At 45.4% G+C, this 26,775-nt stretch overlaps 1 protein-coding gene across 1 annotated transcript in view; it reads left to right on the top strand.

Annotated features, from left to right (window-relative positions):
* Window positions 1-5,259: 5,259 nt before the first annotated feature.
* grid1a (glutamate receptor, ionotropic, delta 1a) overlaps window positions 5,260-26,775 on the top strand; it is a gene marked incomplete at both ends in the record, with an annotated part of 259,970 nt that continues 238,454 nt past the window's right edge. Inside the window, 2 exons of the mRNA XM_084450816.1 lie at window positions 5,260-5,338; window positions 6,838-6,993. Coding sequence (XP_084306942.1) covers window positions 5,260-5,338; window positions 6,838-6,993 — 235 coding nt within the window. The remainder of the gene's footprint in view (window positions 5,339-6,837; window positions 6,994-26,775) is intronic.

The raw sequence follows: 26,775 nt of genomic DNA, 5'->3' as shown, positions 1-26,775 counted from the left end.
CAGGCGGGGGAGAGGGAGAAGTCTCAGGGCCTCAGACTTCGACTACAGCTCGCAGCCAGCAGAAAACAGGGAGAGACAGAGACTAGGGAAACATCCGAGTGTTCCATGTGATTGTATCTCTGTGAAATAAATCTTTCATCTGTCGCCAATTCCAATCCCGTGTTGGGTGATTCCCGTGTTGGGTGATTTCATGAATGACTATCGCATCAAGAAAGGAAATTAACATTGTGGTTTATAATTAGATGGTGTTGCAACTCTTTATTAAGGCTTACAAAAAATTACACAACGCAGAGCAACAAAGAAGACCTCAAAAGCCAACATATCTATCCATCCGTCCGTCCGTCCGTCCATCCATCCGTCCATCCATCCATCCATCCATCCATCCCACTCGCTCGCTCACCCACTAGTCTCCAAGTGACACCCAACCCTAACTGCGAAGACAACAAAGCGAAGGTGACCGTCAGGCCCTTTGAGAGGCGGGATGGAAGCCGGGCTTAACGGGACGGATCACACCGTAACGACCGCAGTGGAAACTGACAACGAGAAGAAGACCCAGCGGAGATGTGGATGCGGATGGAAAAAAGTGTGAACCCGCCAGGGGAAAGCAAGATGGGGTGAGAAAGGCCGACAGCAACCTTGCCTGTCGACAGCAACCTTGCCAGCAGGTCAGAGAGTTTTAAGAGTCAAATGCGAAGGCTACAGAGTTAAGGCTGCAGAGCTAATCCATAACATGGTTAAAATGTAATGTTGCATCAGGTTCATTTCTGCAAGTGAAATACTTGCTTATGCACCCTTCACTAAGCTGCTACATTATTCTCTACTTAAATTGAATAATTTAGCATGTCTGAAACATGACCCATTGTCAAATCTAATCAATTTGATGTAATCATAGTCAAACTCGCAATACCATAGCCTATGCTATATTAGCCCCAGTAATATCAAATCAAACTTTATTTGTATAGTGCATTTGATACACAGAGGCAACACAACGCGCTTTACAGAGAACAGCTTTACAGCTGCCCTGGGGCAGACTGACAGAAGCGTGGCTGCCAATCAGCGCCTACGGCCCCTCCGACCACCACCAACATTCATTCACATTCATACGTTGCATGTCTTTATGATGGTGGGGGAAGCCGGAGTACCCGGAGGGAACCCACGCAAGCACGGGGAGAACATGCAAACTCCACACAGAAAGGACCTGGAACGACCGGGATTCGAGCCCAGGACCTTCTTGCTGTGAGGCGACAGTACTAACCACTGAGCCACCGTGCTGCCCACAAATGCCCACAATACCCTCACCCGGTATCAACAGCTCTGCACAGGCCTGCTTACCATTATACAGATGCAGCTCTGTTCTGCTCAGTGAGTTCCTCTTCTTAACGTCAGTGGACATTAACACACAGCTCCTCTAGGTGTCTTGTGATGTGTTCTCATTAGGCTGACTTGAGAAAGTGCAGGCTGTTTGCCTGCTCAGTTACTTCGTAATAAACGTCAGAAATGTATCTTTAGATGGGGTCTTCTTCGTCTTTAAAATCACTCAATCAAATGGATGGTGCATATATGCCAAGCAGTGTTGCATTAGCCAATACAAATGTCCCATAACACAGAATAGAGTACATAAGTACACATTGGAATATATGAAATTAAATGTATGTTGTTCATACTCTAGTTGGCTATTATGAACCTTTCCAATGATACTCTCCTCTCCCGTAGACATATGGCATACTCCAGTCCATGACATTACCATAACAGGGATGGGAACGTTTCTCGGGATGGAGAACACCAGCAGCTTCGCCGCAAGCGATGAAGAAAATGAAACTGAGGCTTGGAAGTCATTAGGGCCACCAAAGACCCAGAGAAACTCTGGCTCTTGACAATACATACGGTACCTCTATAATCAAAGCTATACTGCAACATATTTGGCAATGTAGTCCAAACTTCGAGCTGTTTCTAGTTTTCAAAACAGTTCTCCGTTTGGACTGGTTTCTGACATATTATTTTCATGATTGTGTTATACAGATGTTTTTTATTAGGTATATTCATGTAAAAATGGGATATTAGTAGCATATACCTGTGCATGTCACCCCATTTGCTGCCTGCACCCTTGCTTAGACTTCAGGACTGCAATGGAAATAAGTCATGTGACCTTATTTGCTACATCCTGTATGCACGCTTAATGCATTTTTAATTTTAAAATCAATCAGCTGTAACAGACTCAAAGTACCTTGGATTTTAATGAAGGCTGACAACCTCTGGGATGCACCTCTTATGTAGAACTGAGAGAAGCAAAGTGCTTCTCTCAAATCAACTTTGAAGTCAATATGGGGGTCTCAGGGGGAGCAACAGGTTAGGTATGAATACACAAAAACACACCTACGCACTGCAAAGAAGATATGTCATAGATATATTTATTTTCTCTATATATACACAACAAAGCATTCAGTATCCTCAACCTCCTTGAAAATAGTAAATAAATAGTTCTTACAGAAGAGGTTTGTCTCTGTGGATCAGTCGGGTTAAGCCCCTACCTCTTATCCAAACCCATCCTTCCTCAACAACTAATGCCGTTTCTTGTTCTTCGCTACAGTATGTGCATATTAAGTAATGCAAGATTGAACTAGGCGTACTGAAATGTGGTTATTCTAATCACATGTATCTAATATCCTAACGGTTTAACATTCATAGAGGGGGATGGAATTCAGCCGAGACCAAGACGCACTGTTTTATGTTTAAATAAGTTGAGGCAATTAGGTCCCAAATAAATTCAAGTCAAAGCCTAGTCACACAGTCGGAGCATTTAAAATCTCCATAATTATGTATCCGTATGCAATACATGAACGTCTGATATACATAGTTAAATGCAAGCACACTAAAAATGTAAGATGCAAATGGAGCGATCTGAGGACAAACCAGTCTGTGGGATCAAGGTGAGGTCAAGGTGAGGAGTGGGGATGGCACTGTGTGGGGCAAACAAGATGGCGGCGTGCCAGATGCAACAGCTCCCGATCTGTACCCCCCCCTTCCCCCTGTTTCTGCACTTTAATGACCCTTTTGCACTACCGCCATGTTTACAATGCCATTTTCACAGCTCTATTACAGATGCCTCAGATATACTATCTAAATCAATGCAAGTTTCTAAATATTAAGATATCATTGTATTTTAATCAATTCTTATGTTATGCTATTATGCATGACCCTATGTACTGTATGACCCCACCTGCACTGTTTGGTGAAGCCCTAGCCCTCTCTGTGCCTGCAAATTGTGTTAATGAACACATTGTGTTGAACTGTGAGTTGACATGGCATGTGGTAATGTCTGCAAGTGGCCAGTAGGGGTGGTATGTGAACTGTGATTTGTCAGGACCACAGGGCATTGGGACATCGGACATGGGATATGTGTTCAGAGCGGAAGAGAGCAAGACTGTCACGCGCCACAGATGAGTTAGATTCAGGTAATGTAAAGCAGGAGGAATGCGATGTGGCTATGGTGCAAAACAGGAAAGACCATACATGGACTGTTGCATGCGTTGAAAACAGCCTCCTCTTACAACATGTCCTACGTCCAATCCACGTTTTTGAAGATCAACACGTTCATGTGCTTCTTTCGACTGATGCCATGCTTATTCGCCACAGCCTATGAGCGTGTCAGGACACGTGTAGGGTATCAGATGATTGTCAAATGCAGAAATCATTTGCGAGATCAGGCCACACAACACTGTCTGGCTACAAACGGTGTAATTCACTGTATTGTCTTTTCTGCACGCTCCACAGGTGTTGAGCGGTCTGTTCTTCTTCTTCTTCTCCAAATGCGCTGTCCACTTAAGTGGTGCTGAAGGTCTGCGACCTGGTAGGCTTAACCCAACAATTAAGAGATATTTCCGTTCATTCACAGTCGCAAGAAATATCCTTTAATTGTAAGATTATACCTATCATATGTCTGGTACTTGCAGCAGCCTATTCTTTCTTCTTAATGTACTCTTAGCTGTTTGCAGTCGAAACTAAAGGAACGCGGAAACTTCAAGATGTTTCGTCGAAAGCTGTCAAAGAAAAAATCGATCGCTGAAATGGGAAAGAAGCATACAATCGGATTCGATAAAATATGAAGTTATTACCTAGTTATTTGACATAAAGCATGTGACAATGAGTCTAGCATAACAGCTCGTATCACAGAATGAGGTCGTTAATTCGATTGCATTAGGCTAAACCAATCAGTCAAGCAACAGCTAACCAATAATAGCCTACTTCATATGCATCATGTTTGTCGTTCCTCTCAAACCCCCGGATCTCGTCAAACACCTCTCGTCCCAAATCAATTAGGATTTCTGCGCTTCTGTCCATCATCCATCACCCTCGCCGACCACACTTAGGGACGTCTGTTTCTCTGGCTCAACATACGGAACTGCAATACAATTGCGTCGGTGTATTTTGGTTTCTATTTTACACCGACGCATTTGTATGTCAGTTCTATTTTAAATAGACCCCGCTGTTGCATGCTCGCTCATCAGCATGAAATTGTGTAAGTAGCCTATAACATCGCCTAATTACTCTCAACTTTTCAAAGTAGCATCATGGGGGGTTAGGCTACTTTGTCTTTTTACATTTTGCTCACAGAACCTGTTAAATCGGCTAGGATGAGCTGTAATAGATGATCTATCTATGGCTATATTGTCAGTGTTTGTTTCGTACCTCAAAGCGTAGCCTGTATCTTGTAGACGACCAGCCTCCAGGTAAACTGCGATCCTCGCATCTTTCTCTGCCTCGAACAAATTCCATTTCTACCAGCTTCTCAGGACAGCACCGAGACGTGAAGTCTGCAATCACGTGGTCGGGAGAACCGAGCGAGTGCGCGGTTCAGTGTGTTGGTCTGTGTGTGTGTGTGTGTGTGTGTGTGCGTGCCCGCGCGCGTGTGTGTCTGGTTAGGGTGTCCCTCCTCCGCATTTTTGCAGCTTGCAATGCTTTAGACACTGTGAGCGCTGTAGAGAGCGAGAGTGAGACGGAACGCCGGGTTCATACCTGTCCTTTGACTGGAACCTCCGGTTTCTCGACCTAACTCCACCTCTTTATCCCACACACTCCTTTAACATCGGTTCTTTCTCGCGCTGAAAGAACCGTTTTTACTTTCCCGTTTGTATTAGCGTTTTTGAACGTGAGATTAGTTGTGTGATATTCAGCGTTTTGACCGTCTTTTTCTGTGGTGCCCCCCCTGGATTGTAAGATAGTTCAGAAAGCTTGGATGAGCTGCTTCGCCGACACCCGGAGATGGAGTTGCTGTTGATCTGTCTTTCCCTGTGGATATTGCAGAGCAATTCTGCCCGAGCGGACTCCATCATTCACATTGGTAAGGACTGGATAAACTGTAGCCTACAGGTTTAGGCTATAGTTACCTAGAAACATTTCACTTCGTTGCAAATAAGGTTTACGCGCATTTCAGAATTTTCTGAACATGCGCCTAAAATCCCAGAGCATTTGGCGATGGGCTCAGAGCCCGTTGGAAGTGACCACAGGGAATTTGCACGGGGCGAAGGGAATGATCTATTCATTACATCTAAAGCCCAATGAGGTAGAACGTTTCGGTCGGTGGATCTAGCCTAAGTTTAAATGGGTTTATGTCAGTGTTGCCTAATCTATTTTCTTAGGCAGGGACTTTCAATGTCAATGCTTTAGCAGGGCACTGTAGCTCAGTGGATCACCGTCAATAATGTATCCAAGTCCACAATTTAGATTAGCAACATGGTATCACAGCTGTGCATTTACATCAGCTTTTCGGGAATCAATGTCCCATGTGTGACTGGCGGTTTACTAAACCAATCCCACCCCCGCCTAAACCCGTCACAAGCTTGAACTTTCAATAGAACGTGACCGTAATATCAATAATCAGAAATGGCCGTGTCAATGGTTTGGCATTGTGAAAGATACAAAACGCGTATAGATTTGTCTCGGTTCACTTCGGTAGATTGTCAGAATATAGGGTGGATTCTATCCTAAACATGAGTAGACATTGTGTTTGAGATATTCAATGTTACAGAATACAGAGAGATCCAGGGGCCAAATCGATCCCATGACATTCCCTGCAAATCGATGTTTTACAGGCAACGCCTGTAGAAAAACTTTAATTTATTTTATGTTTAAATAAAACCTATCCGCAGCCTCTTTCTCTCTCTCTCTCTCTCTCTCTCTCTCTCTCTCTCTCTCTCACACACACACACACGCACACACACACACACACACACGCACGCACGCACGCACACACACACACCGAGAGAGAGAGAGAGAGAGAGAGGGATAGAGGGAGCGAGAGGTATAAGAAAGAACATTCAAAGTTCAATCCTATACATTATTGTTGCTATTTACTCTTTTGTCACGCAAAACGGTGTCTCTAGCGCGTGAGTTTGTTTGATCTGTAAGTCCAGGGCCAATGCAGATTCGTTCATAATGGTCTCTATGGCGTCCCGATTAAAAACAGCATTAAACGAGGCTCAATATGTGTCTGGTTGGCTTTTCAGGTATATAGGCTCAGTGTCTTTAAATTGGTTTGCATAGCTCCATTAAAACCGAGTAAATTACTTCCACAACTCCGAAATAGACTATGCCTATATATAGAGCTTATGCAGCCACCGCGATTCGCTGAACACAGGGTATCTGCGTGGCCGCTCTCCAAGGTGCTGAAGCAGGCCACTACGACAAGCCTTTTTCAAATAGGCCTAGCCTACTTTGTGTCATACATTTATAGTGGTCTATCAACCTTAGTCTGACGCCTATCAAAGACGCCGGTCACATATTATTTATTTATTTCCAGCATAGGCTACGTCTTAGTCTATTGATCTCTTACTCCAACAGGTGCCATTTTCGAGGAAAACGCTTTAAGGGATGACGAGATTTTCCAACTCGCCATCTCAGACCTCAGCCTCAACGACGACATTCTACAAAGCGAGAAAATCACCCACTCGGTAAAACGCATCGAGCCCAACAATCCCTTTCAGGCGGTGCAGGAAGGTAAGTAGGCTAGTGGTCTACGCTATCATGTTGGAATCAGTTGTCTCGCTGTTTGATTTCATTACTTGGTGCTGGAGGGTTTAGGAGGTTAGGTGGCTTCCTACGTGTCATATCTAGTTTGTGGTAAGGCCTACTTTTGACGGCAATGATAGGCTAAGTTGAGGTTTTATTTTGGGTCTCCAAAACTATGGCTGCATCACGTCGAATACTTTTATTACCTCCGCCCAAGGTAATGTTTTTGGTGGCGCGTGCGCATGCGTGCCTGCGTTTGTGCGTTGGTTAGTCTATGTTTGTCTGTTAGCAGGATTACCGGGCACGAAACTCGGTAAAAGGGTGTAGCATCGTCCAATTTAGAACCTATTACCCCCCCACCACCCGCCAGATGAGATGAGCTGATTATGCGTTAAACTAGAGCAAGAATGCTGAAATTAAATGTCCATTCCTTACACTGCAAATGAGTTAAATCAATTACATGGCACATATGCTACAAACTCATGGCCCAGGCCTATGAGGAGGGAGCCCAAGGAAGAAAAGCAGAAAAGGAGTGAGAGGAGAGGAAGAGCAGTACTAGAAGAACACAGAGCAATGGTCTACATTCCCAAACATCAGCTAGAATTCAAATTCAGTTGCTTTGATGATGACAAATCAGACCTTGTAATCTTCATGACAACATTACAAGGAAAACTGACCAACTGGCCATCAGAAACTCTTTTGCATTAGAGACAGGGGCAGGGTATATCCCAGCCTGCAGACATGAGTCATTTTGATATTTCAGCCTTTATTGTCCTGTCATTTAAAATACTAGAATCAGTCCATTGCGATAAATAAGTTGGTTCTACTTGGTGCTGGTATTGGCCTTTGGTTCTACTTGGTGCTGGTATTGGCCTTTGGTTCTGCTTGGTGCTGGTATTGGCCTCCTGTTTCACAAGAGATGGCTCCAAGCATTGATCAAGTCTCATGTTGGAGAATAGTGTTTACAGACACCCTACTCTTGAATAATGCCATGACATGTTTGAGGTGTGTGTGTGTGTGTGTGTGTGTGTGTGTGTGTGTGTGTGTGTGTGTGTGTGTGTGTGTGTGTGTATGTGTGTGGTGCCACCTACAAAGTCATATCCCCCTGTTGCATGCTGTGTGTTTTCCGTTGTAAAAAAGCTAGGTGAGAGCATTGAGTAAGGCAGTTATAAAGTGCTCCTTCAACTATATCTACTGTATTCATGCACAGCAGATAACTGTAACCTACTGTACTTTGATTGAAAAGTCATGAACAGGTCTTGGCTCTGAACAAATGTCACTGTCTTTGCACAGTGCTGACAGTATGAAAGCATGCCACACAGAGCCACACATTTCTCTGATCAAGCTCTTGAAAAGCAGTAGAACCCGCACACTCATCGGGTACAAACTAAACTTGCTCGCTCGAAACGTCAAAATAAAGTTTAGTTTGGAACCCCAGATAGCAAGCGGATGTGTAATGATTCTGGGCCATATATGGGCCGGAACTAAGCCACAAGGGCCAGATCTGGCCTGTATATGGCCCAGATCCGCTTGCTATCTGGGATACGCATGTGCGGTTCCTCTTCCTTTTTATTGACTATTGCTTAACCCAGCACCCCAAGAAGTGATGTGCATATTCTGCCTACTGTTCGTCTGATCAAGCACTTACCATACCCATGTTCAGGTCTTGCAGTTGTCATTCTTCTTCTTTGTCATGCGGGTTAGGTGTTGTGTCCTCTCCTCCCCAGGCTCGGGGCCGAGGGGCTATCCTTTCACCACCCCGAGCCTGGGTGAGGGGTCACCCGGGCTATATATCAGTCAGTTGCCATTGCATTCCATAGACCATTAGCCTGCCCTCCATCATGTTCCTGTAGTCATTCTGAATAAATGATCGAAGGCCAGCAAGATATAACGCGTTCTTTGTCCCCCAAGGTCATTGTGTGCCATTGTGATGCGTCTCCACAAACTGTGGATGATGGTTAAAGCGCCTGTTGATAACAATCCTGAATGGATTGGATTAACAGCTGCTCAGGCAGTATTGCTGTTAAATGATGGAGATTTGGTATTGAAGATTCAATGGCAGAGGAGAGGAAGTATTACACCGGAACAGAATTGCAGATCAGACTCAAGGTTTCTTGAGTACAACAACAGACAGGAACCTGGGTCAGTCACAGACATACACTGTGTTGCAGTGTAGTCGGATCAGACAAAATAGCAAAATAGCTGGCTAACGTCAATCGGATAGCTTGCCAGAGATTCCTGGCAGACTAAAATTTCACGGTTGTTCGAGAAGACATTGTTTAATTGGAATATTGACGAACTCCAAGGTATACTCGCTCATAAAATCACTCATAAAATAATCGGAGGGCTCCCTATCCCATGAGAAAATGGTAAAAAGGTTTGCACTCTGAATAGAATGAGGGAATGTCCACACTGAGGTAACCGATGCAAAAGAGTTCAGATGTATTAAATCATAGTGCTGTACAAAGGACAAAGTGCTACCATAGTGAAAAAATCATACAAAAGAACCAAACAGAAACGTTTAGGTCAAACGACCATCCTCAGTCTCCCATAAAGGCGGAGCAACCCACCTAGGGCCTATTTATAGGGCAGGCTCGATAATTGGAAGACTGACCTGGCGTTTCTTAAAGGTGCAGAGCCAAATTATCACAAAGTATATGAATAATACAGGATACAGAATTATAAATAAGGTAATGGATAGTGACTAGCATATAATGGTAGTGAAGACATACAAGTATCATAATAGACCAGCAGATATTTCAGATGAAGCAATTGAGTGACATCTCCTCATTGAGGCCGGCAGGGTGGAGCGTTTTCAGGTTATAAACCCATTTGCATTCAACCTGGAGAAGGCGTTGTTCCATATGGCCTCTCCTGCGTGGTGTGTTGATCTGCTGAATAACACAGAATGTTAGGGAGGAGACTGGATGACTAGCATCTCTGAAGTGGCGGCCAACGGATGATTTTTCATCCCCTCTCCTGATGGCACTTCGGTGTTCAATAATTCTGGTTTTCACTTTCCTTGAAGTTTTTCCAACGTGTTGGAGATCACATGGGCAGGAGAGAAGGTATATGACGTTACTGGAGTTAAATGTCACAAACTGTCGTATACCATATTGGGTCATATGTGTCTGAGGCTGGAGGGGGGTCATATGTGTCTGAGGCTGGAGGGGGGGTCATATGTGTCTGAGGCTGGAGGGGGGGTCATATGTGTCTGAGGCTGGAGGGGGGTCCATTTGTGTCTGAGGCTGGAGGGGGGGTCATATGTGTCTGAGGCTGGAGGGGGGTCATATGTGTCTGAGGCTGAAGGGGGGGTCATATGTGTCTGAGGCTGGAGGGGGGGTCATATGTGTCTGAGGCTGGAGGGGGGTCGTATGTGTCTGAGGCTGGAGGGGGGGTCGTATGTGTCTGAGGCTGAAGGGGGGTCATATGTGTCTGAGGCTGGCGGGGGGTCTATGTGTCTGAGGCTGGAGGGGGGGTCATATGTGTCTGAGGCTGGAGGGGGGGTCATATGTGTCTGAAGCTGGAGGGGGGGGTCATATGTGTCTGAGGCTGGAGGGGGGGTCATATGTGTCTGAGGCTGGAGGGGGGGTCATATGTGTCTGAAGCTGGAGGGGGGGGTCATATGTGTCTGAGGCTGGCGGGGGGTCATATGTGTCTGAGGCTGGAGGGGGGGGTCATATGTGTCTGAGGCTGGCGGGGGGTCATATGTGTCTGAGGCTGGAGGGGGGTCATATGTGTCTGAGGCTGGAGGGGGGGTCGTATGTGTCTGAGGCTGGAGGGGGGGTCATATGTGTCTGAGGCTGGAGGGGGGGTGATATGTGTCGGCTCTGACCAAGGAGTCCTTCATGTTTCTGGATCTAACACTATCTATCCCATGAGCACAGCATTTCTAATCTGACAACTGACTGACAAGCGGAGCGAAAGTGAAGAGTAGGTTACCCACAATACCCAGGCCAGTGAAAGAAAGGGGAGAGTAGGTTACCCAGGCCAGTGAAAGAAAGGGGAGAGTAGGTTACCCAGTCCAGTGAAAGAAAGGGGAGAGTAGGTTACCCAGGCCAGTGAAAGAAAGGGGAGAGTAGGTTACCCAGGCCAGTGAAAGAAAGGGGAGAGTAGGTTACCCAGGCCAGTGAAAGAAAGGGAAGAGTAGGTTACCCAGGCTAGTGAAAGAAAGGGAAGAGTAGGTTACCCACACTAGTGAAAGAAAGGGGAGAATAGGTTACCCAGGCCAGTGAAAGAAAGGGGAGAGTAGGTTACCCAGGCCAGTGAAAGAAAGGGGAGAGTAGGTTACCCAGGCCAGTGAAAGTGATGACGAAACATCATTTTAAACTTGAAAAAACAGTAACTAAAATGAATTGTGATTTATTGTAATGGTGAACATGAAATGGCTGCATTCTATTAACAATAAAGTAAAAAATAAATTCAATGTTGATGATAGATGTGCCGAGGTTGAGCTCCGGCTGATGACGTTTGTGAACCCACAGGTGCATCTCAGAAAATTAGAATATTGTTGAAAGTTCATTATTTTCTATAATTTAATTCAAAAAGTGAAACTTTCATATATTATATATTCATTACACATGAAGTGAAATATTTCAAGGCTGATTGCCTCACTCCACGCTGATGCAGTAATTTGTGCAAAAAGGAGCCCCGGCCAAGTATTGAGTGTATAAATGAGCATACTGTACAATCATAAAGATTAAAACAAAAAAGGCTTGATATATTTCACTTTGCGTAATGGATCTAAAATACATGAAAGTTTCACTTCTTGAATTAAATTATGGAAAATAATGGACTTTTTCACAATATTCAAATTTTTTGGGATGCACCTGTATATGCCTGGTTATTTTTAATTGAACCCCTGGCTACATATGGTTCTCTGCTTTACCAACCAGCCCTTCTGTTTCCACAAAGTCTCGCATAGCAACCTTGATTAATGGCCATTTAACATCTAATAAACTGAATCTGATGAATACCTACTCCAGGTATTATCCCTTCATGTGATTGAAGCAGCATGTCCTCACAGTGTGTATAGATACTCTATGTTTCTATGTTGCTGTATTACTAAGGTTGACATTGTTCAGTGAGAGTGTCACATACATTTCATACCCTGTGGGGTGAGAGACTTGTCTATCAATCACTCTTCTCTGTTGGTGACAATTGCAGTTGAATTTATTCATCATTTATTAATCATTGAACATCATCAATAGTCATTTTTACAATTCAAGTATTTTGACATTTTCAGAATGGACGTCCAATTCAGAATTTCAAACACTGTGAAGCAAACCCTTTCTGTTTAGAAGGCATACCATATGTTACAGCTCGGTTAACTTGCTGGCAGGATCAAAGTGGAGAAGAAGACAACAGGTGTTCACTTCTGGCAGCCAACCAGAGTGCTTCATATTCAGCATAATTATACAACAGCAGCAACAGCAGGGGCCCATGTGTATCGAAGCTGATTGACAATGACTTATTATGCACTGCAGAGAAGAGCACTGTTTGCATCATTACACACTCCATTCCTTTTGGCTGTTATTGCTTTGCTGATTCTGGTCGTTTATTTGTACAGCCAACACACCATCTCTATTGGTGATCTACTGTACAGTAAGAGTGTGGCTGAATACAGATACCGTATTTGGAAATGTACAGATAGTGCCTTGGAAACAGATATTTCTTCTATCCGAAGTTACTCATGTATATTATTTGGAGGAGGAAAAAAAAACACGCGTGCCATCTGCATTAGCATATTGTTATGTTGATGAGTGAATCACAGGAGATGCCGCGAATCTGATGAGACCACTGGCAATGCCTACAGCGAGGTGGTAAGAGAAAACACATTTTCAGGCACCCATTGTCAGGTAAAGTCATGCAGCAAGTTGCTTAATTCAGCTAATGTTAGCTGGTCATTCTGTTTTGGTAGGTATGGATTTGAAACCGCGTTCCACTGGCAGACTTTATATCCATTGCAGTAATGTTATGGGGAAAAACATGGCTTAAGCCATAGCGTTAAGTTATTGTCAACTAGAAAAAAAATAGGCTACACTCAGTCTGAGACGAAATGTGGCTTGTGGATGTTACTACATATGTGGTAGTGCTGCCTGCATTGTTGTAGTACAGCTACTAAGTTTTAAAGCAGTGTTGCACATTTAGCAGCGCACTCATGTCCAAACTCCGTTTTGCTCGCTTCATGTTGTCTTGATTCAGAGCGAATGTTGCTAGTCATGTGACAACTGGCATCTGATGGCAGCACAGCGCCCTCTACTGTTGTATTCGACAGTTGTTTTCCATCACATCCCATTTGAGTTATCCTGATACCAGACAGAATTGTTTAGTTGCACTCCATTGAGAACTTCAATTAAGAATCAGCAAACTTTTAATGGGTTGACTCAAACATGGAAATTTCAGAGCTAATTTTATGCCAATATTAAATCAATTTGATGTTTTTAATGCTCAATAATTGCATTGCCAATGGATATTAAGTTATGAGAAAATACAATTTAACGACCTTCCCGTATAAACCACGCCTACATATACGAATACAGATAATTATGTTGATTGAACAGATACAGATGCAGATAATGAAATCACAGTGCATCCCTGTACAGATGCTCAACATGATAAGTAGCAACTGATTAAGGTTATGGTTAAGGGTAAGGTTGAATGGGTAGTTATTGGATCATTTGGTGATGGTTAAGCATCTCTACATTCTGTTCTGTAATTAGTGTGTACTGTCCATCCCCTGTCCACTTACCTTTGCTCAGTCAATATTATACGCTTGCGGTGCTCATCTGACATCCTAAATGAGGGGTAGTTTGAGGGCGTCAGGGTTACAGGGGGTCCGGTGCGATCGATGAGGCCCTGGGATCGATGAGCCTCCCTGGGTCATGTTTGTGTGGGAGACGAGGGGGTGACGGAGGTGCTGCCGGTGGTTGAGTGACAGGAGGGGGTCGCCCTGACCTTTGCCGTAGGTCACCCCGCTGAGAATGGCAGTCAGGCCCCTGTGACCGTGTGGCAAGGAGGAAGGGGAAAGACAGACAGGAGGTGGGAGGACGACTGTGGATGGAAACAGGCGTGAACAGAAAGATGCTGAGAGGAGATTTAATAACTGAGATAGAATAACTGGAGGACTGGTGGAGAGAGAGAGAGCGAGAGAGAGAGAGAGAGAGAGAGAGAGAGAGAGAGAGAGATGAATGCGCAAGGCTGGAAGCAACACCTGACAGTAGTGATTTGAGAATTGCACTGTCCTTCTTAAGGCATGCTGTGGATAATTATCCAATCAAAGGGCGGGTGATAATGATGCTGTAGGAACCAGGGGAGGACAGAGTGGCCTGAAGGCAAGGGTCTGTTTCGGCCTCTCAGTTAAAACATGGAGTAATTTGTTGAGTGCTTTGACCCGCTGTGGCCCCCCTTCTCACGCACGCATGCATGCGCGCACATACACACACACACACACACACACACACACACACACACACACACACACACACACACACACACACATTACCCAACCTTTTCTGCCCCTCAATTTTCACCCCCCCCCCACCTTCCCAAGGTAACATCAAGGAGAAATTAATCACAGCCACCCCCACCCAACCCCCACCACAAACACACTTCCCACTTCCACACTGTGCATTAAGCCCGGCGCGTAGAAAGCATTGCTTTCTCTGCCATAACAAGGGAGCTGTTTCTACCTCGCTTATCATCTGCATATCGAAGGCTCCAAAATAATTGTTGTTTTGAATGTGTTGGCAAGGGCCAATCGAATATCCCCAGCTGATCCTTCACTTATGACAACTCATTACTCCCTGCGCTCTAAACATGATGGAGAGGCGGTCCAGGACCATTATTGTCCTACTGTTTAATAACCCCTGTGTAAATCCTCCATAATGGATTTGTTTGAGTTTTGCTATGCCTATTCACTGGGCATCTAGGGAGAGAAGGACCACCCCACCCTACTCCCACCCCCCGTCCTAGACTGTTAATTACCCCGGATGGTTGTTTTAAATCCGTCATAAACTCTAAGACCACGTGGCGCTCCAATGAGCTAAGTGGGACTACGGTTGAGGTATACCTTTCACTGTTTAATCCCCGCCTAACATAAGCCTGGTGATTATAAGCCATGTTCCCATCGGAATGCTGCTTATGTCTGTGCATGTTGTTACTGTACATGCGTGTTACTGTACATGCAGGGTGAAAGGTACCCGATAGTGTGGAAGGATACGCAGTGAAAGGTACCCGATAGTGTGGAAGGATACGCAGTGAAAGGTCCCCGATAGTGTGGAAGGATACACAGTGAAAGGTCCCCGATAGTGTGGAAGGATACACAGTGAAAGGTCCCCGATAGTGTGGAAGGATACACAGGGTGAAAGGTCCCCGATAGTGTGGAAGGATACACAGTGAAAGGTCCCCGATAGTGTGGAAGGATACGCAGTGAAAGGTCCCCGATAGTGTGGAAGGATACGCAGGGTGAAAGGTCCCCGATAGTGTGGAAGGATACACAGGGTGAAAGGTCCCCGATAGTGTGGAAGGATACGCAGTGAAAGGTCCCCGATAGTGTGGAAGGATACGCAGTGAAAGGTACCTGATAGTGTGGAAGGATACGCAGTGCAGCCTTGCAGAGGTGGATCCTCGGGGCTGTGTAGATTTAGCATGACAAGCTGCGTCCTGCCTGTCATACCGAGGGGTGCTGTGTTGGGCACACACCGCGTGTGTGGAGACTGTATCGTACCGTATGTGTGTACGCACACGCGTGTACTGGGCCTGTCTGCATGCTGAGCTGGCAGTATGTGACTATGCGCATGAGCGCATTCGTACATGTTTGTGCGTGTGTGTGTGTGTTTAAGAGTGTGTGTTTGTGTGCATGTTTATGTGTGTGTATATTTGTGAGTGTGTGTGTGTGTGAGAGTTTTTTATTTTTTTGCCCCCTCTGTGTGTGTGTGTTTTTTTTAGCCCCCTCTGTGTGTGTGTGTGTTTAGGAGTGTGTGTTTGTGTGTGTGTTTATGTGTGTGTGTGTGTTTGTGAGTGTGTGTGTGTGTGTGTTTGTGAGTGTGTGTGTGTGTGTGTGTGTGTGTGTGTGTGTGTGTGTGTGTGTGTGAAACAGTCATTTTTTTGCCCCCTCTGTGTGCCTTTATTCAGCTGCTGAATTAATACTTTCCAAAGGTTGGAGTTGTAAATATCAGCTCCCTGACTGGGGTTTGTAATGTAGATGAAATCACTCGTCTGACTGATACTGATGAGGTTCTGTCAGACCCACAGCCCACTGAGGCCCGAGAGGCTCTCCTTTCACAAGATGTTGGATCTATTTCCTCCACAATAGATAGAGTCTGCACTACAAGAACGTGTGTTCGTGTGTGTGTCGGTGTGTGTGTGAGTGTGTGTGTGTTTGTGTGTGTGTGTGTGTGTGTGTGTGTGTGTGTGTCTGTGTATGTGTGTGTGTGTGTGTGTGTGTGTGTGTGTGTGTGTGTGTGTGTGTATGTGTGTGTGAGTGTAGGTGAGTGTGTGTGTGTGTGTGTTTGTGTGTATGTTTGTGTTTGTGTGTGTGTAAGTGTAGGTGAGTGTGTGTGTGTGTGTGTGTCTGTGTATGTATGTGTGTGTGTGTGTGTGTGTGTGTGTGAGTGAGTGTGTGTGTGCCTGTGTGTGTGTGTCACAGTCCAGGCCGCTGCTCTTGCAGGGGAAATGTTCCCTTGAGGCGTTGAGTCGGCCCTTGTCCTCTGTGCCTGAACCCAGGCCACCGCCGTCGTCACTCCCTTCTCAAGGTGAGGGACAGCTGCTGTCCCTCAGGTCACTTCCTCACTGTCGGCTCTGCACCGGTGACACATCCTGTTTTCAATTCCTGAGACACCTCTGAAAGAATTTCAGATTTCCTTCCTGGAACCCCCCCCCCCCCCCCCCCCATAGAGAAACCATAAACATTTTGAATGCTATTGGCCACTGTAATCAGAGGGGTTGATTCCTACTGTAATTTGATAAGCTTCTATAGCCAATGACATAGTTAATCTCTGATCTGTATAAAAAAAAAAAGCCATCAGCCTCTCTTAAAACGTCACCGCCAGCTGGGATTTTAGCAGCGCTTTAATTTGTGTATCTGAAAACAAACCGGCCTTTTTTGAAGCGGGGTGGTGGTTGGGGGTCGGTAGGGGGCCAATATCCCGCCTTCTTTTTTCTCTCCATCCCCGTGATGTTAGCAAGAGCTTCAACCGACAGGTTTTCAGGAAGTGACATAGCGAACGCGTTTGGTTCAGGATGTACAGAAACGCCGTAATGCTCTAATAAGGGCGTCGGCCTCTATTCACGTCAGCTCCTTATGTTCCTATTCATTACAGTAGCCTGACTTACAGCTGTTAGCTGGCTCGGAATCCCCCATGCATGGTACGACTTCGGAAAGTCAATCGTTCGATCGCCTTGTTGAGAGGGGTCAGGGAAAAATTTTTACAGCTCACTTATCTGGCCCCTGGGTGATAACTGTTTTTTTGCTTCCCTCTGGAATCTGTAGAGTGTGGGTCATATGCCCACCTCCCTTGTTCTCTGTAAAGCGCATTGTGTTGCCTCTGGGTATGAAATGCGCCATACAAATAAAGCTTTGATTGATTGATTGATTGATTGATTGAAAGTGATCTACTTACATCAACACCTGAATGCGTGTCTCCTTTCACAACCACTGATCTCCCATATCATTCCGGCATCCTGAATATGGCGGTTTTACAACTCGGGATGTGTAGGATAGTGTGACAAATGTTTGTGCTTTCCTGTGACCCCAGACAGAGCTTAACCACCTGGGATTGGATATCAATACCAGTCTACCTGTTAGAGTGATAGAGGGGCATAGAAAGGAGAGGGGAAGACGATTATCTTCGGCTAGATGGTCTGTCCAATCAGATCAATGTTGATGGGCGCTTTGGCTGATGGGTGCTTCGGCAAGACTGATCTTGATCGAGACTGATCAAGATTAAGATCGGTCTTGATTGAAAAGAGCTGAGAGTTGCAGCAGACCTGCAGTTTTCTGGAAGTTTGTTGAGGGGAGTATTTAAGGATGGTGAGGGTGGTTGGAGGGGGGGGGGGGGGGCGTTGGAAAACCCCATCATGCTTTGGGACTTGGAGGGCAGCATGGGTAATTTACTACCAACCACCTGCACTGTTGGCTGCAGAGTCTCTATTCCAGGGTGTAAGACGAGCCCCAGAGTAAATCCTGTTAGGGTATAAACAGGAGGCAGCCGAAGGAACAATGCCTGGCTGCCACCCACCTCTCTCTCTCTCATTCATCTGAGAGAGGGAGAGAGAGACATTGAGAGTGAGAGAAAGAGAGGAGAGAGAGAGGAGAAGGGAGAGGGAGACATTGCCTAGCCACAGGCTGTGAAATATTAGGCAGCATAAGAATCAGATGAATTCATTTGAAACATTGACTTTTCAGCTCGCTGCCACATTGACTGCGAGGCACGTGCCTTAGTGTGCACGAGGGAGATTCTTGACTGCGGTATCGCATAGGAACACATCAGTTCCTTATCAGTGAGTCGGACCATTTGGTACTGCCTTGCTCTTTATACAGTGCACCACAAACACACCTACACGCAAAGATCGGTCCTAGATACCAGCTTGTCTTACCTGCATACAATACGTGTTGATGCGCTGTCTGTGATACATCAACCCTCACCAAAACCTCTAAATCTAGAAATACTCATGCATATTTTCTGTTTGAAATTAAAGGTTTTAGAGCAAGGTCACTTGACTCAGTTTGGCAAAGTCCAGTTTCAGTGCTATAAAACGGTGAGTGTGTCCAGCTCTGCTCCATGTCCTCTGCTGCGTGTCTGTAGGTGACACAGGAACCTGCAAACGAGCTGCAAGCGTAGCTAAAGTTGTTTTTTTACTCATCTGCTACCAACAGGCAAGCTCTGACCACGTGGGCTCAGGCTAGCTGTCTCATACTGCTTCTAGTAAGAAGATCCTTAACGTTATAGGTTTTTAGTATTGTACTTCTCTTCTTTTAGGGAACATCTTCTCATGGGACTACCGGTGGAAATTAGCCTCTGGCTACAACCTGGCTAGTTTACAATCTCTGTTTGTATTGCTAAAATCATATAGTGATTGTTCATTAACTTGCACTGTCCCTCAGCAAATAAATAAACCAAATCAATTAATGCAGCACATTTTGGTGCACTGTAAGTTTCACAAAACTCCTGATATGCCTTATTAAACAAAACTTGAGTTGGCACCTTTAGTAAGTTCAAGGTTTCTATTATGTTGCCAACACACCATCAAAAAGAAAATGCTTCCACGGTCAGTTCAGGTACTGTCTGCATTCCTCTACAGAATCATTTAAATACAGCATGGCTTGGTGGAGTACCTCTTTTTAAGGTCATTTTAGGATAATGCTATGCAGCCAGTTGGAGGAGCGTCGTTAATTACCCACTTAACGACCTGGCACCAATTATGAAGTTACAGGTTAAAAGAAGATAGATGTGTGCTAAATGTTCACCCTCTGGCTCCGTCGCAGCTGAAGTCAATGTGAATGATCCCTGATTTAACTGCCGTGTAGTGGAACCCCCCCCCCCCCTCCTTATCCTGGTCAATGTGAATGATTCCTGACTCAACTGTCACCCAGCGGAGTAGCTCCCTTATCCTGGCAAACGTGAATGATTCCTGATTCAACTGTGGAATGGTGGATTAGCTCTCTTATCCTGGTCAATGTGAATGATTCCTGATTCAACTGTGGAATGGTGGATTAGCTCTCTTATCCTGGTCAATGTGAATGATTCCTGATTCAACTGTGGAATGGTGGATTAGCCCCCTTATCCTGGCAAACGTGAATGATTCCTGATTCAACTGTGGAATGGTGGATTATCCCCCTTATCCTGGTCAATGTGAATGATTCCTGATTCAACTGTGGAATGGTGGATTAGCTCTCTTATCCTGGTCAATGTGAATGATTCCTGATTCAACTGTGGAATGGGGGATTAGCCCCCTTATCCTGGCAAACGTGAATGATTCCTGATTCAACTGTGGAATGGTGGATTAGCTCTCTTATCCTGGCAAATGTGAATGATTCCTGATTCAACTGTGGAATGGTGGATTAGCTCTCTTATCCTGGTCAATGTGAATGATTCCTGATTCAACTGTTGCCCAGTAGAGTGGCTCCCTTATCCTGCATTATCACGTCACCCATGGCTGTCAAACAGAATGTTTCCATATCAATGGGCGACTTACTGTGCCGTTGTCATTTTACCCCTCTTTACTCCGACTATTAGGAAACTTGTGCTGCTTTTAGGTTTGGGTTTTGGGTATGAATAACATACTGTAGGCTACTATGCATATGCATCATGAAGTTAGTGAAGTAGTGTGGCATGTTCATTTCTGTGCGTTTCTGACTGCGGTACAAAATATATGCATTCCCCCATAAAAGGTCCAAATGAGTAGAAATCATTCAATGTATGAAATGCACTCTCAATGTGTGTTCATTATGCTGACTCATATCTGACAAAGTACAAAAAAAGCAGTCTGTGTGTGTGTGTGTGTGTGTGTGTGTGTGTGTGTGTGTGTGTGTGTGTGCGTGTGTGTGTGTGCGTGTGTGTGTGTGTGTGCGCGTGCGCCCATACTACACTGACCACATTGCATAATGAAGAACTTTGGAAGCGCTATAGCCCAAATACCTCATGAATAGTACAGCCATATCACTAAATTGACATAAAGAATACAGCATCATATATGCAGACATTTATTATATTTAGCCACAGGCAGGGTGAATAATTTAGGACCTTATTTCTCTGTGTGATTCTTAACAGGGTTTGGTAGAGCAGCCCAGCTGTTATGAGGACAAGGATCTTTGGATCTTAATGCTATAAAAGCCCATTGACTGAGAGAGAGCAACTCACAACTTGAACAGGTCAACCATACTGTACTTTCACACCGGATTCTTAAAGAGTGGGCCACATTCGAACCGTACAGTGCCTATAGACAATACTCCATCCTCGTGACAGAGAGCCAAATAAGATGTAGGCCCCAGAGCTTATTTGTGTTTACCAAGTGGTGTTTTGAAATCTAAGATGCCTGAGTAGTCTGTGAAGGAGGAGAGGAGTAGGTGGGGATAAAGACTAGTTTGCTGGAGGAGGAGGAGGAGGAGCCTCTCTTACTCTTAAATGTAATTTAATGTAATGTATTGCTTTATAAATGTTCTTAGCCGGTAGACAAACATACTCCAGGAGCTTGCTCGATCGCCTTGTTGAGAGGGGTCAGGGAAGAATTTTTACAGCTCACTTATCTGGCCCCTGGGTGATTACTGTTTTTTTGTTACAAACACAACTTCTCGGCCACAGCTTTTCACTTTCAGGTGACCCTGTGACGGTAGTCTTGTGAAAACGATTTGTAATTTTGTTTCTGTTGCGTGACAACAGCAATACCTTCCTCATGCCATTTCCATTGTTTCCATAACTGGATGCAAATGGCGTGTTCTATTACATTTTTGAATATAGCATTTAATTGGGTTCATATGGCAACAGCTCCTTCTGCCAATTGACTGGTGAGCGTCCACCTGTTGCTGGACTGTGAGCCACTCTGCTTCAGTCCTAAGGATAAAGGGTGGGCGTGGGTTCACAGAGAAAGATGGGGGGGGGGCTGAAAGAGAAAAAATATTATGAACAGTACAGTGAAAATACACACTAAATTGGTCTAAATGTCTGTTTGATGGTCGTCAAGCCCATCCTGTTCTCAGTTCTAATGCCATTGGCAATATAGGCGAGACTAATGATGATAAGGTTCGAAAGAAAATTGTAAAGCTGCCTTCTGGAAGATTTGATTTGGGAGAAGCCAAAACCGTTTTAGCTTAACTCAGCCCCTTTTTTCAAGCATCTTGAATAATCTTACAGTTTAGATTACTGCAGGGTTAGTGCACAGTTTAGTGTATGTGGACTTATTTGATTTGCTAATAATAAAAATATGTTTGGCGTACATTGTTTTTTTTTCATACATTTGTTTATCCCATTGACTTATTCACATAACAGCCTATTTCCCGAGGCCTTTTAGAGGGGGTGATCGTGAGCACTGACCAAATTGAAAGAATTGATAGAAGACCATGATTGCCAGTCTGAAACAAAGGAAGCAATTAAACGTCTTGGGATATGTCTTACCCTGGCCTACGGGAGGAAACGCCACTGGATACACCAACAAATCATGTTTTCTTTTTCTCTACGCCTCTCCCTCACACTCACACACACACACACACACACACACACACACACGGGATGCATGTGAATGAGGACATTGAGTGGACGGTGTTTGAAACCTCAGGGGACTTCGGGAAGTTCCGGCTAAAACGATGAGATCTTCATGGACTGTGTGTGTCGGCCGGCTGTCTTTAACGTTCAATGCTCCTCTGAATGTCCATTCAGTGCTGGACATTCTCTCTGTCCTGCTTTACATTCCTGTCACGGCCGTGACAGTGTTTCTTCTCTCCCAGACCGATATACCCTGAGCCATAACAATGGTGGATGCTGTGTTGTGTTTTACTCTAAATCGACCTGTACCCTAGGGCTTTATCCCTTTATAATGACTGTTCAAAACCACCCGATAAAATCCCAGCCAATGGATTAGATTATCAATGTAATGTCTCATTGCTTCCCTTAACCCCCCCCCCCCCACACACACACACACACACACACCAGAGAAAACAATACTAGAAGTGAACATTGGAATAGATTATATAATTCCCCTCCAATTTTTTTTTCTTTCTTCAGGGAAATCCCTTTCAGAAACACGAGTGCGATAGGGGTCCGACGGCAGGCTAATGGTAGCTTTAGCATTGCTAGATCAGTGTCAGGTAGAGTATCAGTGTGTCAGTGAACGAGGCCCTCAATCCACCTTGCTTTAGATGCTAGTAGTTTAGCCAGCAGGCTTTGTGGAGGCTCCCTGTCATCAGGCTCAGCGTTTTGTCCCCGGCGGGATTTTCCCTGTGGAAAATCTCTGATTCTGTGCCACGGAACCTGAAGATGAGGTTGCTGAGAATGGATTTAGGGTTTTAGGGGAATATCATCAATAATCTTTGCTAGTCCATCCATCCATCCATCTTCATCCGCTTATCCGGGGTCGGGTCACGGAGGCAGCAGTTCCAGCAGGGGGACCCAGACATCCCTTTCCCTGGCAGCATCAACCAGCTCTGCCTGGGGAATCTGTAGCTGCTCACAGGACAGTGCGGAGATGTAGTCCCGCCACCTGGTCCTGGGTCTACCCCGCGGCCTCCTCCCAGCCGGACACGCCTGGAACACCTCCCTAGGGAGGTGCCCAGGAGGTATCCTCACTAGATGCCCTAACCACCTCAACTGGCTCCTTTCGACGCAAAGGAGCAGCGTCTCTACTCCGAGTCTCTCCAAGGGTGACTGAACTTCTCGCCCGATCTCTCAGGGAGACCCCAGCCACCCTCCGGAGAAAACTCATTTTGGACGCTTGTATCCGTGATCTCGTTCTTTCGGTCATGACCCATCCTTCATGACCATAGGTGAGGGTGGGGACGAAGATAGACCGGTAGATTGAGAGCTTTGCCTTTTGGCTCAGCTCTCTTTTTGTCACAACAGTGCGGTAAAGCGACTTCAGAACCGCACCAGCTGCTCCGATTCTCTGGCCAAACTCCCTCTCCATGGTTCCCTCACTCTTTGCTAGTCCCATAATGCATTTCAATCCTGCTGCCAAGCATGCTACCTAACAAGCTAGTGCTAGCTAACACTAGCTCAGCATCGAAGCAAATGACAGACCGAAAATAAGCCCTAATGTCAAAAATAGCAAAGGTGTCCTTTAAGGTACTAACATTTTCACTGGAAGCCATATTTCAAAGTGCTGTAGACCCCACATTGAGCTGTAGACCCCACATTGAGCTGTAGACCCCACATCGAGCTGTAGACCCCACATTGAGCTGTAGACCCCACATCGAGCTGTAGACCCCACATCGAGCTGTAGACCCCACATTGAGCTGTAAACCCCACATCGAGCTGTAGACCCCACATCGAGCTGTAGACCCCACATCGAGCTGTAGATCCTGCTCTGCGGCTCTGCAGATATCCCCTGTTGGGCTTTTGTTTGGAGCAGTGGAGCGGGCTCATGGGAATGTGGGAACGAAGGCTACATCTGCGCTGCCCTCAGAATCTGCTTAGTCGGAGGCGCCTCAGCAGGCAACGTATTTGTAAACATTCAATTGGGACATGACTTGATGCCTCCCTGCCTCCGAATGCTGCCTATTTGCAGCATTTTAGCCACCTGAGACACCGCCAGGCTCTCCATTGTGAGCTTTTCTGGGCGATTTGCTTTGAAAAACACAATTTTATGTACTGCTGTCTATTTGCAGCATTTTAGCCATTTGAGACATCACCAGCCTCTCCACTGTGATGCTTTCCAGGGCCATTTGCTTTGAGAAACACAATTTTCTGTACACCAGCCCATGAAAATGGCAAAACGTCAAAACCAGACATCAAAAATGTCTGATACCTGAGCACACTGGCTCTGGTAAAGATCAATGCTGGCTTTAAATCAGGAAGTTATGCTGTCAACATTCCGTTCTGTACTTTTCTTTTGAGCAGGCGAGAGTCAGGCAGAGTGAAGACGTGACAGGCCGGTCGCTGGTGCCAACCTTAGGCTCATTCCTGGCTCCCGGTAACGATTGCTTTATTAAGACTGATCAGCACTATTTCAGCAGCAGGGGTTGATCATTGACGATAATTGACGGTACACTCTCCCGTGGAGATCCAGCGCCTGAATTATCCCCCAAAATCTGTAATGAAATGTAAAGATATTTTTTCCAATCAGCAGAATGCTGGTGGAAAACACTGACCCTACCATTCTAGGTGTCAGAGGTCAGTATCCATGTTTGGAGCTCATCCATCGAATTTATTTTATTTTATTTTATTCTTTTTATTTTTTAACAGAACTACTTTATCAAAGTAAACTGTGATTGTAATCATGCAATACACTCTCACAAGCCATACACATACACACACACGCATGTACACACACACACAGACACACAAACACACACCCACATACAGCTTATATAGCCATTCTCCACAATCCTGTTTGATTAAGAGCAAATTCATATTGCAATCGTCTACGTGTTAAAATCCTCCCATGATTCACTCACAGGGCTGGATCAGCTTTCACACATCCCATCTCCCTGTCCAATCATCTCACACCACCTCAGTGAGCTATTGGCAGACAATGCCTTAGATAATAATGACCTTGCATAATTGATAAGAAGCATATGGAGACCCTGACCTTTCTACCGTCTTTCCCAATTACAGGAGAATAGCTCTGCTATGAGCATTGCTAAGAGAGTCTAAGCTCCGCAGGACATTCATACATCTCCAACAGGGATGGAGCTGTGATTTACAGGGGTGCAAAATCGTGACGTTTCAGCGAAAATACGCCGTTTTGAATCCAAAATAGGTCGTGGGTGAGATTCGCAAGCCTCCCTCTCTCAAGGTAGGAGGTACCGTGGGGTGAAGAACTTACTGGGACCAGCTGAGGTTTTGGTTCGGGAGAGCACTGAACTGCTGGACACTGCCGTACACTTAAGCACCCCCCCCCCCCTCTCTTTCAACATGCTAGTTAGCTACGCTACGCCCCGCTGTCAGCTAGCTAGACATAATATGAAAATCAGATTGTAACACTTCTAGGGTTGCCCCCTGAAAGTCGATGAGTCGAATCATCAGTCGGAGACCCATAGGTCGACTGAGATTCTTGATTCTTGCACCGCCAATAACAAACGCAGAAGAAGAACGACCATTTTTTTTAGGCAAGTCAGTTTGCCAGAAGTCGAATAACATACAATTAAGCATGTTTACTAGCAATTCCGAGCGTTCAAAACCCAGCGCCAGTTACGGACACTTTGTTGAGAAGCGCCACTTGTGAGAACAGCGGGAGATCCTTTTGAGGACAGCTGGTCTACGGGGGGACGAGGGACTGTAGATACGGAGAGCGGTAGCTCGTCCAACGGCCGTCCCTAACAGTCCCGAAAGCGGCCATGAGCGGGAAACTGCATAAAAACATGGGGGCCTCCGAAGTAGATGGACAATGAGGGTTAGATGATACATGAAGTCTAGTTAAAGGTTTTTGTCTGCTTGCTACCAAACGTAGCCTAGTCCAGCATACATTGACAAGCCACTGCTCGCTAGAACTCTGACCCCACCATTGCGCTTGTGATGTCTATCGGGGGTTACACACTCATTATTACCAGACTCCGGTTGTTTTTTGCTGCCATAGTTTTTGCGTTTGGAAATACATGAAAGTGAATGAGCCCTAGTGAGCCGTCAGCTGCATTCGTTGTTGATTTTTTCCAAACGCGAAAACAACAGCAGTGAAAAACAACCGGAGTCTGGTAATGATGAGTTTTTAACCCCGAGAGTGTATTCAGCTTGTTATTTTGACTATTTTGGTTCTTGAAGTGGTGTTTTTATAGTGAACTTTTAACATCGGGGTCAACGGGCACTTCCGCGTTCCTCCCACCAATTACGTCAGACTTATGGCAGCTGCAGTGAATAAAGCGAATTGGTTTCCTGCGGCTTCCTCACTTAATCCATTCTATTTCCACATTAACTGAATCCTGCCCGGCTCCCCTCTCCCCTTCTGTTATATGGATCGGCTTGGCGGTCAATTTCCCTGGGGATTGTGGGTAACGCTGAGGCCCTCAGTGATCTCACCTGGGTTTTGTCCTATAATACCTGCTCCAAACTGATCACTCGGCCTCACTACACGCAATTTACCATACTTATGTATGTATATTATATAATATATATAATAATGCGC

Source organism: Borostomias antarcticus (genome assembly GCF_949987555.1).
Source record: "Borostomias antarcticus genome assembly, chromosome: 2".
Taxonomy (NCBI): Eukaryota; Metazoa; Chordata; class Actinopteri; order Stomiiformes; family Stomiidae; genus Borostomias; species Borostomias antarcticus.
The sequence above is the reverse complement of the archived record's forward strand: the minus strand, read 5'-3'. Positions and strand labels throughout refer to the sequence as shown.